The 16,822-nt window shown below is 35.9% G+C and overlaps 1 protein-coding gene across 1 annotated transcript in view; it reads right to left on the reverse strand.

Annotated features, from left to right (window-relative positions):
* The window catches only part of tbc1d32 (TBC1 domain family, member 32), a 41,412-nt gene extending 24,603 nt beyond the window's left edge, over positions 1–16,809 (reverse strand). The window contains exons 1-22 of the mRNA XM_079583791.1: positions 16,488–16,809; positions 15,785–15,980; positions 15,534–15,695; positions 13,528–13,705; positions 13,320–13,391; positions 13,083–13,208; positions 11,787–11,865; positions 11,598–11,701; positions 11,455–11,516; positions 11,204–11,354; positions 10,410–10,469; positions 9,601–9,703; positions 8,477–8,614; positions 8,279–8,368; positions 7,371–7,513; positions 6,124–6,251; positions 5,207–5,408; positions 2,373–2,452; positions 2,068–2,206; positions 1,628–1,715; positions 1,225–1,343; positions 665–784 (exon numbers count right to left, since the gene is read on the reverse strand). Coding sequence (XP_079439917.1) covers positions 665–784; positions 1,225–1,343; positions 1,628–1,715; positions 2,068–2,206; positions 2,373–2,452; positions 5,207–5,408; positions 6,124–6,251; positions 7,371–7,513; positions 8,279–8,368; positions 8,477–8,614; positions 9,601–9,703; positions 10,410–10,469; positions 11,204–11,354; positions 11,455–11,516; positions 11,598–11,701; positions 11,787–11,865; positions 13,083–13,208; positions 13,320–13,391; positions 13,528–13,705; positions 15,534–15,695; positions 15,785–15,939 — 2,499 coding nt within the window. The 5' untranslated portion in view covers positions 15,940–15,980; positions 16,488–16,809. The remainder of the gene's footprint in view (positions 1–664; positions 785–1,224; positions 1,344–1,627; positions 1,716–2,067; positions 2,207–2,372; positions 2,453–5,206; positions 5,409–6,123; positions 6,252–7,370; positions 7,514–8,278; positions 8,369–8,476; positions 8,615–9,600; positions 9,704–10,409; positions 10,470–11,203; positions 11,355–11,454; positions 11,517–11,597; positions 11,702–11,786; positions 11,866–13,082; positions 13,209–13,319; positions 13,392–13,527; positions 13,706–15,533; positions 15,696–15,784; positions 15,981–16,487) is intronic.
* Between the last annotated feature and the right edge of the window lie 13 nt (positions 16,810–16,822).

Here is a 16,822-nt window from a genome sequence, read left to right on the forward strand (position 1 = left end):
TGGTTGAACAAAAAAACAGGAAAATGGAGGGAAATGTGTAGAGACTCTGTAAAACTATTAGTTAATATACATATTATCGTTGCACAATTTAGAGTCAGTACGATTTTTTTATATGCTCACCAATATATTTTCATATATTCATATATTTAAAATTTTAATTTATTCCTGTGATGCAAAGCTGAATTTTCAGCAGTCATTACTGTTGGGATAAGAAATCATTTTAAAATGCTGATTTGGCACATAAGAAACATTTCTTATTAATACAAGTTATTATTATTACCACAGTTGAAACCAGTTGTGCTGCTTAATATGTACTTTTTTGTCAGGATTTTTTTTTTAAGATCAAAAGAACAGCACTTTTTTTCGAACAATATAAAAGTATTTACTGTCTTTTTTGATCAATTTAATTAATCCTTGCTAAAAAAAGAAACAAAGTTTTATTCATTTAGAATAAAACAACCCTGTATATACTGTATATACTGATCATACCGCTCACAGAAAAAGTCCTACTTTTATACTGTTTGTATTGAGAAATCACTCAATACAAGTTAGTTATGTGAACAATAGGCATCAGAAGATCAGTGAACAGACTGTGGGCGGTTCATGGCTGTGAAATAAGACTAGACATTATATAGGCCAGTTTAGGTTTGTCTATTATACTCACTAAAACTGATGTGGCCATCTCTCTCAGATTGTACTCTGTCTTGTTAGGAAGCGCTCGATGTCCCAGCAGCTCCCACACAGCGTGAGGTGAAGAAAGCAGATTGACTAGAGAAAGGAAGGACTACACACACACAAAACTCACTCAAAATCATTCAGAAATATATCACCCATATTTGGGGTCAAAACAATGTCAAAAAGTATTTGATTTTTAGTGTTCATCCTTAATGGATTGTTCAAAACAAAATGAAAAAGGTCAGCTTTCATAATCTTTTATTAAATGTAATAATTTGCAACATGATAATGTTAACCAGGTAAAATGGGTTGTGAATGTAATTTTATATTAACTTTAATGTGGTTGGTGGGTCATTGTGCGCACTGTTGCATTTATTTATGGAATTATTCAGTGTAGGTTTTATAGGCAGACTGTGGAAACTGGCAAATAAAAGCCTTATCCATACTGTAGAATCTCAATGAATGAAGCATAGCTTTTGCTTCTAAATAACTAAATAGATAAACATTTCTGAATATTAATTGCAAGATAAATGATTGGGGAGTCAGAACCTTGAGGCAGCTCCTGTCAATAGGGTCCATTGGAGTAGATTTCGGATGGACCACCCTCACATCCTCTCGACCACACTCCAAGGCTGACCACAGCTCCACCACGATTGTCTGCAAAAATCCTGCAAATCCACTCAAAGTTCAACTCCTTTAACAGCCTGAAAACCTAGTTTCCATGTTAAAACATTTCCCTTGAGCAACGTCGTCTCAGTGACTAACGGCGTGCATGAGTCCTTAATCAATAGTGCCAGGAAATGTAATGATTGCAGAAACACTAACAATGTAATTCAGTATTTTTTTTAACATGACCTTTGCTGTCTGAAGCTGTCAGGAGAAAATATGGAAGATGTTGTTCTTAACTCTCTTGATGTAGATGAAAGTGTTCATAAATAATACTTCTAGCTACCTGAGCTTTGCAAGGCCACAATGCCTGGGGCTGTGGAAGCCACTTGGGTCACCATCACACCGTAACCAAACTTCTCACACCTGCTGACCTAAGATAAGAGAAAGAATGGAGGAAATACACATCCTTCAAATTCCAGAGTCTGGAAATCTGTAATATCTAGAATATTACAATATCTAAAAAAATGTCCCAAATGGCAAGCGAGTAGACTCAGATAATGAAAACTTGTGCATAAATGTACTCTACAAATTGATTTTATATACATTTTTTATACTGTTCACAAGGGTATTAATATATTATATTATGAAAAGTTATGGTGGCCACCATTTTGAGATCACATGACCACACTTTTTGGGTGAACAATCCCTTAAATATACTGTAAGTATCACTAGCCACTAATATCAGAATAAAATGCTTTTGAAAGTGGCATCTGATTATATTACCTGTAGTTTTTTGGTGAATCTTGAGAACATGTAAGTGACACACTCGTTAATGGCTCCAGTCTGTTGGAGGAGCAGCAGTCCTTTTGGTGTGGCTGCAAAATTCAGCAGGTTGTCCAACAGCATCTCTTCCCATGCCACTCTGTAGAACCAGGATAAAAGATTCAGGAAGAATGTTAATTATTTCTTGTTCTTGTTGATTCATTCCTACAAAAAAATATTGGCAGGCGAAGCTCGAGTTTAGCATCGAAACAAACAGCTTGTGCGGGAAGAGGAGATCACTGGAGGCATGATGGAGAGATACTCACGCGCTCTGCAGCTCCTGGGAAGCCAGCACTGGGGGAGCTCCAGGAACAGGAGTGGGAACTCTCTCTGACATTGAGCTTGTCTGCGGGGGAAGAGAATTCACCGTCAGGCTGGACTGCTACACGGCATTCGAACCCATTGGCTAAATAATGAGACGACATGTTGAATGCAATGTTGATTCCTCACACCGTTCGAACTCAGCCTTTTTGAAGGCAGGGGAACCCCCGGGAGGTTTCATTACTGACGGCGCAGCACTTTACTGCTGCTTATGTATTCTACAAATCCTCTTCACACAGCCCAGAGATTGGACGTTCAGCATTTCTTCCAACATTAATACTGTTTTGCTTGGGGAACAGACACTGCAGGCTCTAAAGCAGCAGTTCAGAATAAGCTAAAAAAATGCTTGATTTTGGCTGTGAGAGGACTGATAATAACAAAAAATAAATTTTCAATAAGTATAATTCTGTTTTGTTAAAAGGCAACTGGAAAAAACATGTTTACTGAAATTTTATTATAGTTTATCCATAAATAAAAAACTTTCTTGACATACAGTCATTTCTGTGGTACGCCAGGACTTACACTGTGGTTTAAAAGTTTGGGGTCAGTAAGATTTTTTTAAAAGAAATAATACTTTTCAGCAAAGGTGCTTTAAATTGATCAAAAGTGACAGTAAATACATTTTTATTTTTTTAGAAAAGATGTCTATTTCATATAACGTTGATAATAATAAGAAATGTTTCTTGCACCAAATCAGCATATTAGAATGATTTCTGAAGGATCATGTGACACTGAAAACTGAAGTAATGGCTGCTGAAAATTCAGCTTTGCCATCACAGGAATATTTTTTAATTTTTTTATTCAAATAGAAAACAGTTATTTTTAAATTGTAATAATATTTCACAATTATTACTGTTTTTATAATCAAATAACTGCAGGCTTCCTTGGTAAGTGTAAAATACTTCTTTAAAAGCATTTTTAAAAAGTCTTCCTGACCAAATTTTTTGAAGGGTAATATATTTGGCAGTACGAGACAGGGACGGGTCAGATTCCCAGACAAAAACTCATCAGAAACATTACAACATCAACGATAGACATACAAGTTATTTTATCTATGATTAAAGGATTACTAATTAATGTTACCAAATTTCTGTGAGTTCATGACACTCCTACAACCATCTAGACTAGTTAGATTCTGGCTTTTATATAATCATTGATAGGATGATTAAGATAAAACTTACTCTAAATGTGTGCTTTTACCTTTCATTGGTTTACGTTTGAATATATATAGTATATAATTTCTTGTACCTGTATATAACATTCATAATAAAAGTAGCTGCAAGCAGCAACTAACGGGGTTCAAGCATTTTAAGGCCTTTAAGCTCATGTATAAAACAATATTATGATTTATTTAGCAAGCATGTAACCACTTAAATCATAGAAGAAATACAAATCATGTGCTGTTCAAATCATGAAGAACAGCCAATACAAGCAATTCACCATAGGAAATATACTTTTAAGAGATTTTTAACAGTTATAACCTATTAAGCGAAGGCGCTCCCTGGTGGCCGAATTCTTTCGAATTTCTCACAGACCTCTAGGGCCGTGAGTCAAACAGTCCCAGCGACTTTCGTTCCGATCGGCCTCCATTAACCTTGTCTGATAGCTGCTCAAATTTCTCTGGCCGCCACCGGCTGCGTTTTTCGAGATACAGTTTGTGAATGTCCTAAAGCAAGTCTTGGCACCAAGGACAAAGACACCGCTTGCTGATTTTCAAGTATCATAGTTATAGCTATAAAAAAAAAAAAATCCATGTTATAGCGCCAGCAAGTGGCCAGTCGAAGCATCCTTTTTTCACGCGACCATAGAATGAGCTCTAACAAGTATATTTGGTGAAAATATCTCATACCGAGTTATAGCCACTTTAGTAAAAGTGGCTTTGTCCACTTCAAACGTTTTGGCCCTTAAGAGACCGTGAATGGGAATTTTTTTTTTTTTTGGTAATTATTGACAAATAGAATAAACAAATAGGTTTGGTTCCGATTGGGCCAACAACCTAGGAGGTTTTTCAAAAAATCCACTACGCTACGTGCTTGAACCCCGTAATATCAACCTATTTCAAAGGTGCTATGGCAAGGGTCGGCCAATGACACGAGATGGGTATGGATTTCATTTAGAATAGATCAAGTCCCTCGAACTTGCACACAGATTAATATTTTGAGGCAATCAATCCTCATAGTCACACAGCCAGCTGTATTAAGTTAGGAGCTATAAATTACATACTATTATACTATGGTCTGTCAGAATACTTGATTCTGATTGGCTGTTCAATAAAACCATTTCATGCACAGGTAATCAGTTGAATCCAAGTCAGTTGAATCACCATGTATTTTAATGCGCTGTTTTGAACTCAGAGCTCGAGTTGAAGCTGCTTCATGAAGCCCCTCTTCAGTGGACAGCAAGCCAAATAAGTTTAAACAAACTCGTTAAACGATTTTAATGCATTTCACAGGGGCAACCTTTGGTTCTTTGCCTCCACGTCATGCTTAAAAATCGTTTATGCATAGCTAGCTGTGGATTATTTGCACCTGCGCAAACACAAAGACCCGACACACCATTCGCAAGCAGTGATCATCCACATCCCTCCGTGTACCACAGGTTGCCGACCCCTGCGCTATGGCATAGTGGTTAAAGATCTGGGCTTGTAACTTAACTGGTTTAAAGCCCACAAGGTCATCACAATTTTATATTTACTATATTGTTAGTCTGGATGAAACAGTCAGCTAAAGAGTACATTGGTAATAACTGAACTAGTGAGGCTAATGAGTATAAAGCTCACCGTTCTCCAGGCTTTAGCGATGCACTCATGCAGGGTGTAGGGCCGTAGAACTTGCAGCCCCTCGCAGGTGTTGTACATCTGCCGACAGACGAAGATAAAGGCCCCGCTCACGGCAGTAGAAATCTCCAGCTCACTGAACACATGCAGCTCTTTTGCCAACAGCCTCTGAGTGAACTGCATAACCACATGTGCAGCTGAAATACTGTGGAAATAACAGCACAACATATTAGTACCGTGTTATTCCAATTTGTTAAAATATTAAAGTGTCTGGATCTGTGAATGTTATTTTAGAAATGGAAACTGTGATTTTAACTGCTGGGTTAGTGTGATCAAATGAAAGGTGGTATAGCGTAGTGGATAACAACCTGGGCAATTCCATTCCATATTATTCAGCTTATATTAAACGTAAGAGTAGGTGCAGACATTTGTAACTTGAATGTGCAAGGCTTCTGGTGTCATCGGTTTCTAATTATTTTAGCTGTACAGACACGGTCTGTTTTGTTGCTTGATATTGCAAACTGGTATTTGTTATCATATTATTTGTATTTATTATCGTTATCATAAACACACTGGTTTAAAGCGCAATGACTTATACCCTTTACTGCACTTTGTTATTCTTCTAGTTATTCACATTTAGTAGCTAATAAATCGGAATTCTCAAAGCTTACTTTCGCATTGCAAAATAAGGTGGATTCTATTTTAATGGCATTCATCTTTTGTTTCTTTTACATGTATGTTACAGCTCATCTCACTAAAGACACTGGTGTCAAAGGGTCCTTTCTTTTATTAAGAAGCTCATCTTTTCATTCCATGCATGCTGATGATATATATGGCGCTAGTGCTGACTAGCTCGAGATGACACTAGCAGGAAGAAAAAATAATGAATGTAACCTGAGAGCAAAATTAGATTTACTTACCTTTCACCCTCGGCCGAGACGAGATTTCTGTCATAAAGCAGGAGTGATAAACCTCGTTCAGTGGTAGCGATCCTCGCCAGGGTGTCTGCTATGTGAGTCAGGGCACTTTCTAGGGAATTTAATTTGGGCTGCAACAAAAGACAAATTGAAAATGCTTGGGGTGAACAGTATAATGCATATAAAATGCTGCAGATGAGATCTCTGATGAGATGCTATATAGAAGCTTGCAGTTTTATTTCAGGATTTAAATTAACAGGCTTCTTCTGTAGTGAAACTGTAAAAATATTCTGTTTACGTATTCAATGATGACGCATCATGGAAATGGCATCAATTCCTCTCTTATATGTACGGTCATAGAGTTGCTCTAAAATCCATTTGTCCTATATACTGTATCCTTTGGTCTTTTGAAATAAAATAACGTACTATGTACAGTACACTAACATTCAAAAGTTTGAGGTCAGCATGTTTTAGGTTGTTTTTTTTTAACAGGAAGGATGCATTAAGTTTATGACAGTAAAGACTGATAATAAAAGATTGATAATAATTTAAAATGTCTGATTTCTGAAGGATCATGGATCATGTGAGTAATGATGCTGAAAATTCAACTTTGCCATTACAAGAAAAAAATATTTCATATATATTAATATTTTAATGTTATATTTAAAATGTTACTACTTTTATTGTATATTAACCAAATCAATTCAGCCTTGATTAGCATAAATATTTTTTTAAAAATGTAAAAAACTTTGCAAAAGTTATGTTACACATGTTTTATGTGTAACATATAAATTTACACAAAATTTTGCATATACATATTATAATGTTGCAGGAATATAAAGAGCAAAAAATGGCTCGTTTTGAAATTTTGTCATGTTTGTACAAACCCTGTATAAAGTGATGCATGTATAGTAGTATGTTACCATATGTTTTTTTAAATAAATAAATACATTTAAGGAAAAAAAAGAAAGAAATCATCATAGAATTGATGTCAAAAACAACAACACATTAACATAAAACTACCCACATTAGCATGCCTATTCAGTATTCAGGAACTTTACCCGCTATAATGGACGAGAATGCGCACTATTTGAGAAGATCATCACAAATAAATTCAATGAAAAAAGTAAAATACTACTAGTAGGAGTAGTATATTAGGGCCCCTGTAGTGAAGCAGAATTCACATTTCATAATTATGTCTAGACTCTTGATTACACATGTGTTGATGGAAGTGTTCATGTTCAGCTGACCAGCTTTCCTTTAAGCAGGGTGATAACGGGAGCCAGCAGAGTCTCTATAACCGGGATTTGGTAGAGACACTCCTCAGCACACTCAGTGCGGTCACACAGGGTCCTTAACACCTCCATCACAAGATGAGTGGGAGACAGGGAGTCTAGAGAATACACAAACACAGACATTCATACCTGTGATAACTAGTTGGGAGCTTTCCGACACCTCTGTTGCTGGCCTTTAGCTTTACTGCAGATCTCAGTTAATGAATGATTTAAAGTGCAGCACAACATGTCCGCCAAAGACAAACCAAGAGAAAAGTAGTATTTCTTCCAGTGTAAAAAAAAAAAAAAAAAAAGTCTACCTCTTTTAAAAAATGTTGTGTGCCTTAAGTGATTTACGCTACCTGGTTAAAGCCTAGTTCACCTGAAAATAAGAATTCTGTCATCATTTACTCCAAATTCTTATGACTTTCTTTCCTCTGTGGACCGCAAAATGAGAAATGTTGAATAATCTGATGGTCACTTTTTTTAATACAATTTCAAAACATTAAGAAAGCCATACAGGTTTGGAACAACATGAGAGTAAGAAAATAATGATTTTTTATTTTTATTTTGGTGAACTACAGTTTCCCTTTAAATAAACATCTAAATCAATAATCAGCTCCACATAATAAGATAATCACTGGAACTGTATAAAGTGCAGTCCTGTACGTTTTCTTGATAAGATTGAATAAGTTATCCTCCCAGGGAAGTGTAAGTTCATTAACCCGAGGAAGACATAATAGACCCTTGTTCTGATACAGTTGTGTCACTGTGAGAAGGATGATCTGGCACACCCATATTAGCACTAACATTTACATGCAGGGGTGGTTGAGTTTCTGATATAATTAATCAGAGTTTATCACTTTGGTACTTTTATGACGCACCTGCATGTGGTGTCTCACCACAGGATGGTTTTGGGTGTTGGTATATTATATTGATCAGAATCACAACCAAGTCGGTCAAAGTTACCGGATCTGAAACAGACGACAAGTTTAACACGTAGATTTTACCACTTAAGAGATCATTTAGTGAGTCAGACTTGTTATTCTCAAAAATGATTGCTTCCTCCCCTCCAAACTTACCTCTCCGCTTCTTCACTTTAATGGGGAAAAGTTTCCTTCCATTAGTGTACATCACAAGCCTCCCGAGCACACACAGCGAGTGAACGAAATAAACAAACTCCAGCTCTTTAGAAGTGTAGAGAGTTCTCCGAGCAGGGCCTGAGGGGCAAAACACGAGAACGTCTCATTCGCAGAGCATGCTCTAAATGGATTCATTCATTTGCATGTGACCTCCTGTTTCTAAATTAGCACGGAAATATAAATTTGAATCTTTACACAAACCTGAGTGCAGAAAGGTTGCATATTTAAAAAGCATTAGAGGAGAAAGTAGTCTGGGTTATTTACTGGGTCTCTCAAAACTCGTAAAATACACGTCCAAGTCCCATAACAAAAAGAAAGAAATATTAAATTATATAGACCTTATGCACCAGAGAAACAAGCACGCATAATTTTGAGTTTGAGCTTCAGTTTTGCATCAGTTTTTGTGGGTGGACTACTAATTTGCCATGCCAAATACTGGAACAAAGAAAAATTAATATTTATAGTGTATATACATAAAAGTACATTTAATGTAATGTACATAAATGTCAGCATGTCACCAGTACATATTTCTGTGATTTTCACCCAGTAAGCAATTTTACAAGTATTTTGACCTTTTAAAGATAAGGTAGATTGATTCCACCAAAATATGACACCTGAAATCTATAGTAATACTACATGAGTGACCTTAAAGGAGAATTCTGTGGAAGAATCATAAACTGACCCTGATCACAGAAACTAGATAAGCGTCTTTTGAATACAGCTGATGTGTTACGAATATTTTACAGCTGTGGGAGGTTTAAAAGTCTGGTAGCTATGACTTGAGTATACAGCAGAAGATAACACAGTCAGTCAATACTGTGTGTATGTTTGGGTGTTGTTGTTTTTTTCCATGTGAATCTTCCAGCTACAATACAGTACCCGAATTCTGGGAAAGTTTTTCACTTTAAGTCCACAAACTCTTGGAATTATCTCTGGCAATGATAATCTAACTAGTTGACCATGAGAGGACAGTCTGTAACAGCACACTGGGGAAAACATAAGCCAGGTTGTCAGATAAAGTATGATACTGCATGTGAACATTGTGGGCAAAAGTTCAGCCGTACCAATCTGCTGATGTTCCAGGCTGTGGATAATTTCCAAGGTTTCCTCTCTTACTGAATCACAGGAATCGAAGTAATAAATGCACTGCTGCAGAGCATTAACAATCTGGGAAAAAAGGATTAATAATCACTTGAACATACTATTATTAGAGACACTTGAAAAACTGTGTATTTTACCTATTTAAACCAGCCAGTAAATATTGATTATGTTCAGAATAGTATATTATCATACTACAAAGTATACAACAATTTCTGCAATGTACAGTATGAATATTTTTAGTTTGATGCCGCTAAACATGCTCCAGAGTATCTGCAATGTTTTTAAAATCAAATGCAAAGCTTTTTATGACCTACTCAAATTAAATGACGTATGAGAAATGACTTATGACAAATTAAAAAAAACTTATGAGAGGGCAATCAATGTCTTTAAACTAAACTATTAAATGACGATAAAAAAAAAAACTAAATTTAAACTAGTTCAAATACAGGTTTTGACAAAAAAAGTTTTATAAAATGGTAAACAATTAATTTCAGCATTTAAACATTCATATTTAAGACTTGATATGCCCTTAAATTGAATAAAACTGAATTTAAGACCTTTTAAGGAGCCGCGGGGATCCTGTGCTCATCATGTGACAACAATGCAGTATAATATTGTTTGAAATTGTCCATTGTATTGCTTTACATGTTATCAATAAAAAAAAAATATCCAGTTTTCAGTATGCTATTCCATTCTCAATGGATTTTACGGTTAAGGCTAGAAGTTAGCGTTCACAACCATTGGTTTGTGTATATCACGTAGGATAACTCACCAAAGACTTGTATTTCCTCTCAAGAAGTCTTAAGACAACGGTTCTGCTGTAGTAGCCATGCTAGAAAACAATATTTAGACATACATTTTAATGGTATTCTGATTGTTTGAGTAGAGAAATCATTTTTTAAATCAGTATCGGTCATATTTTTCAGTAAACATACCTAAACATCCTTAAAAGAGGATACATTTACTTGAGAAGCAAAACTAAATTCTCTGAATTTCAGAGAATATATCTTGAATTGCGTTTTACTTGCTTTTAGTGTAAAAGGCCTGTTCACACCAATAACATCAATCAATGTCAATCAATATCAATCTATATATTGGACATTGGACATGGAAAAACAAGTAAACAAAAATTCTAAAGCTGTGTTCACACTGCTGAACGCCTAGTGTGCGTTCTCACTACTGGTTGCCTAGTAACATTTACGAGTGACATTCATGGATGTTATTCCATGCTGTAGACACCAAATCAGTTTTCTTGTCGATAAACCGCTAAAATAACTTCTCCATCTTGCCGCCGACACTCTCCACTACAGGATGCAGTGATGAATCACGTGCGGTCTTCTGACAACACTCCTATTGGTTGTCGCTCTTCACACTTGCATTGCTGTACACTACTACATCCTGTCGCCAATGGTCACTGTCGCTCATAACGACGGAAATCACCACCTTTCCATTGAAATGACTGGGATCATGTCGCTTTGTTGCTGCATGTCGCTGACAGCTTAATTTAGAAAATGGCATTCGTGTGTTTTGTGTTTTTGTTTATTCTTTGATAAAAACTTGGCTCACCATCCATTTCTTAAACCAGGTGGCTTTGATATCCAGCAGAGAGATTAAGTGTATAGGCTCTAGGGATTTCTCTGAGCCGGGACTGCTCATGCCTTGTTCAGAATGCAGAGCGAGAAGAGAGAGGGTGTTCTCAATTATTTCCTCCATGTACCTAGAGCACAGGATGAAAACTCATTTATTTTCAAGAATCTGACACAATCAAGACATAGTATACAATATTTGGGAAATGGGATTGAAACGTGAAAGCTCACTTCTCAGGATGTCGTATCCAAAATGTTGTCACTTCCTTTTGAAAGTCGTTCATTAATCGCATCTGGAACGACCAAAAAGAAACAAGTTAATCTATATCCAAGCAACCTGAACTTTATGCAAGGAGAAAAGAAATGACATATACCTGTTTGAGGAGACGGGCCATATCTGCTCTGTTCGCATCAATACTTGAAGAACCGCTGGGAAAACTCAACTTGTGGTACAGGAAATGAGCCTCCAAGCTTTTTGCTGAAAAGAGAGAACGAATTGACAGACTGTTCATTCTCATATATACTGAATATTAAATCCTTCTAAAATAAGTTTTAACTATTACCGATGCTAGCGTAGATATCCTTGGTCACATTTAATGGAGAAGACGAAAATGTTTTTGCAAAAAACTGGAGGACTTTATCCTGTGAAAACAGAGTATGTTAATGACAGTGTTATTTTAGTATCATTGAGATATTAATTAATTCGTTTTAGTAATTATGTTGTCATTAGTTTTTTGCTTTTGTCTATTCACATTTTTATTTCAGTTTTAGTTTAATTATTTTAGTACAACAAATTAAACTAAATTAAAATGAGAAATGTTGCTTGGCAACTAGCTGACAGAAAATATGTCTAAAGGCTGGAATACACTGCACGACTTTTGCTCAGATTTGCAGATTTACGAGTACGTTTGAGATCTTGAGCTGATTTTAGAATACATATCGTATTGTATGATGCGTAGCTACTGAAACCAAAGCTGTCCTCTATCTACCAGTGTAGCATTCAAATACAATACAAATACAATAACAATACAAAAGCAAATTAACAGAACACGATAACAAATTAGCCTCAATATTTGACTCATCAGCTCAGATAAAACAACTGATGCGCCACTCACCTCTAACTCCCGTTGTAATCTGTAGAGTCCATTACAACCGCATCTACCCACCCAAGACCGCATCCAAATGCGTTTGGCTCGTTTTGTTTTTTGACTCACTCAGCACATACACTACAACTACTGTGGTCATGATGCCTAGGGCTGGTTTCACAGACAAGGCTTAGATTAAGCCAGGATTAGGCCTTAGTTCAATTAAGACATTTAAGTAGTTTTTATAAAGGTCATTAAAAAAAACATCACTTGTGTGCATCTTGAGACAAAACAATGACAATGACATATTTTAAGATGTGTCAGTGCAAGTTGCTTTCAGTTAAAACAGCTCAAACTTGCACTTTAGTCTGGGACTAGGTTTAAGCCTAGAAATAAGTGTATTTTTCAAGCCTAGTCTGTGAAACCTAGTGTTTCAGATTTTAAAAGTTGTGTAGTGTATTCCAGAGCCTTAAGTTATTCATGTTTAATTTTATTTCAGTTCACATTTATTTTATTTCAAGTGATGAACATGTTTTTTTATGGATTTATTTAGCTATAATAACCCTGATTCAAAATATTTAATAAACTCCCACATACTGTGGGATTCAATACTAACACTGGAACGGGTCAGGGCCTCCCGTTCCACATGAAGCCACTTCTCTGGAAACTGCTTGAAAATGTTGCCCTCATATTTCCGCATTAAACAGCTAGGGAAACAGTTTTGCTGTTTGGACCATGGCAAAGGTCAGTGCTTATTTAGCACTTAGCTCTTACGCTGAGCTCAGGGTCAGGGTCAGTGAGCGCAGCAGAGAGGTTTCGGCGCAGACCAGTCCAGCTTTCACAGCTCAGGACATCAGAGGGAGGGGCATAGCACAGAGACTGCAAAGCTTCCCAGCGAACCTGCAGTTAAACACATCAGGATGGCTGATTCATGCTGACTTAAAACCACAGCTCTCTCCTTTCTATAATTGAAACAATGGCAAGTGGGTGTATCAGAGAAGGAGCTTTCACCTCTCGTGGTCTACCGGGGTCAAGCTTCTCAGCGATGACTTGTAATTGTTCATGTTTGATAAATGCATAGCTCTACGTGAAGAAATCAAAGACATCAGTTAGTGATTCAGTCTATGGTATGAAAAGCTGAGATAAACACTGTGATATGCTATGTCAAAAAAACACTGGAGCCCCTGTAACTTATTTAAATTAATACAACAACAACAACCTGATTGAATGAAGAGTCACTGTCAGAGCAGTTGTCAGTGTAATGGTTGCTTGACTGTTCATGTTGGATCTTCCTGTCCATTTCCTCTTTCTTAAGCTGATCTTCCTCAAATTTATTGATTAGTGATTCCACAACCACCATCATGGTCTGTTTCAGAGTCTGCATCATCTGTTTATACCTACAGATATATAAAAAAAGGTCATGTTAACATCATAATTTTCTATTTAAGTCTGTGAGGAACTAAAAGTACCGTAAACATCATCGCTGCTTTCGAAATCAAATACTTTCCTACTATAAAATATGTGAAATAACAGTAAACCAACAGAGTAGCATGTCTGAATACATAGTATTCGAAAAACACCAGGTGAAAAGTACTTGGATGACCTACTACCTCCATTGACATTCTGAAGTATGCATTCAATGGGCACTTTACTATCCCATGAGGACACAGGAGAGGATCTATTAATGGCAGTGAAGCGACGCAACTGATGCTGGTAGGTCACGTGACAGTAGCAACATGGTGGATGTACATACGATTATTGATACTTAATTCATACTTAACATTAGGGCTGTAAACGATTAATCACGATTAATCGAATCCAAAATAAAAGTTTGTGTTTACATAATATTTGTGTGTGTATTGTGTATAATTATTTTGTACATATAAATACACACACATGCATGTATATATTTCAAAATGTGTTATTTATATATAAAATAGTTATATTTGTATATAATATAAATCATATAAAAATATATATGCAGTATATAAATGCAAATATTTCTCAAATATATACATGCATGTGTGTGTATTTATATATACAAAATAAATATACACAATACACACACATTATGATCAGAACATTTAAAAATTATGTAAACACAAACTTTTATTTTGGATTCGATTAATCGCGATTAATCGTTTACAGCCCTACTTCCCATATTCATTTTACATAGAACATACTTTTTTAAAGGTCGTGAATTAAGTTCAAAGTCAAATGTAGTACCTACAGTTTGTGCTTTTGCACACACCACATATCATTGATTTTTAACCAAAATATAACAATATCAAGACAGATATATAATCTCACTAAATTTATGGTGATGAACTAAACTACCCATACTCAGAAAAGTTGCTGTAACAATGAAAACAGAAACCAGAAACCACTCACATGAAGCATTGACTACTAATGCACCATGGTTGCCAACATTTTTAAATAAATATTAAGCATTAAGCAGCACACATATTTTAAAATGTAATAATAATAATTTTAAAATATATAAAAAAATTCAAGAGTTATTTTGATTGAGTTGTATTGTAATAATATTTCAAAATGTTACTGTTTTAACTAAATGGTTGGCGAGCAAAATAAAGCAAATATTTTAAAATATCTTACCTATCCCAAGTTGTTGAAGGATAGTGTATTTTGAAATAAAGTTAAAATATACATTGTTCATATAATGACTTATAATATATATTTTTTCATATTCTACTGTTCTAATTCAGTTATGTAATTCGCAAAGCTTTATGGGATATGTAGTTGATTTGATCATAAATTACATTAAAGACAGAACACTGTTGCTTGTGTGAACAGCACATTTGCCCATTTATCGGAAAATACCGGGATTACTGTGTGAAAGAGGCTAGAGGTTGTAATATTGTGATTTCTCCTGGAGATGGTTGGTTTGGTTCGGTTCACGGCTTAGAGCTTTTTATTTATTTTATTTTTTTAAATGGGAACTTACCAAACTACTTTCAAAATTGCATTGATGCAGATATTTTTGCATCATGCAATGAGAAAGCATCCAGTTACATGAAAACACAAGGTACTTTCACTTTCATCACAGCATTTCATCATTAATTTCAGTTTCAAAATATTCCTGACAATGTTTACTTTGTTCATTGCATTGATGCAGATTCGTTTGCATCATGCAGTGATCAAACTTCCACAAAATCATCTTATCATAAAGAAACACATGGTAAGGGGAATTATAAAAACACATACTGTGTGGACTCCCTAGTCCTCTTGGTAACAGCGTGAACCAGACTGTCCTGTCCGGACCCAATAGCATGACTATCACCCCTGGTAAAAATCTCAGTCTCTTCTTCAATAGCCGCTCCCAAACTGCTCTCCACATACTCCCGCAGATACTTCACAAACTCATAGCTGAAAAACAGAGGGAGGGCACAAAAACAGGTAAAAAATTAGTAATCACAAGCAGGCTTAACAGGTACTGGAAGAGGCAGATCTCTCACTTGTGAAAGTTCTTGTCAGTTTCCTCCAAATGAAGCAAGATCTCTTCGGCACATTCTACCGATGGTGCTCCCGAGATTCTGTCTCTGACACTTTTCAGGAGCTCTCGCAGCAGGGTCTGGAGCTCTGCCTCATCCTCGCTGGAGAACTGAGACATCGCTCCTCGGGATGTGTGATCTCTTCTCTACGGGTGATCTCCTGCTTAGAGAAGCAAGGTGTTAAGTAAGGTGTGTTTGGCTTATAGTAACAGTGGTGGGAAGTAACGTTAACACAGTTAGCTACACAGTATATTCCACAAAGTTTAGATTCCTGGAATGCTTTTAAAACAGTATGTATGCTGGATACGTGTTGCCTGCTTTTCCGCTCAGTATCTGACCTAACCCATTAAACAATAAAACAAACAAATAAAATGATGTGTCTATAAAAGCAATTTCTAAATCATGAGAAACAAAGATTCATGTCAAGTGTGCCTAAATCTGATAACGTTACATACCCTGTATAGAGGGCTAACTTAATAAAGCTAAAAATACGAAATATAGATACATTATTAATAACATTTAGGCTACCCTACATCGGAGTAATACATCACAGGCTAGCTAATTTATATGTCATTAAATATTAAAACTAAGACGATCAGAATTCAAGCTTAACGTTAACACATTAACATTGCATCTACAGCTCGAGTAGGTTAGTTCTAAATATTACCTTCAATAATTTCAATGTCCAAACAGATGAGTTACATCGCTTCCATAACATTAGAAATCATCCACAATCGGACGCACAGAGATGCTGTTTTCAGCTTAGCATCCGTTAGCAGCACTACTCGTTTCTATGGAAACAAGCACAGCTGAGATGAAGCACCCGCAGTAAGCGCTTACAAAACACTTGTCAGATGCAAAAATACGATTCACGGCACAACCGTATGAATATATTCTGTATCTATCAATATTTTCAACAGCGAAAAATACAAATTAAGACGGTGAAACCAAAGAAATAATAAGAAGGGTGATGTTTTCATGTGTTTGTTTGACGCTGACTAG

The sequence above is a fragment of the Phoxinus phoxinus genome (assembly GCF_949152265.1).
Source record: "Phoxinus phoxinus genome assembly, chromosome: 16".
Lineage (NCBI taxonomy): Eukaryota > Metazoa > Chordata > Actinopteri > Cypriniformes > Leuciscidae > Phoxinus > Phoxinus phoxinus.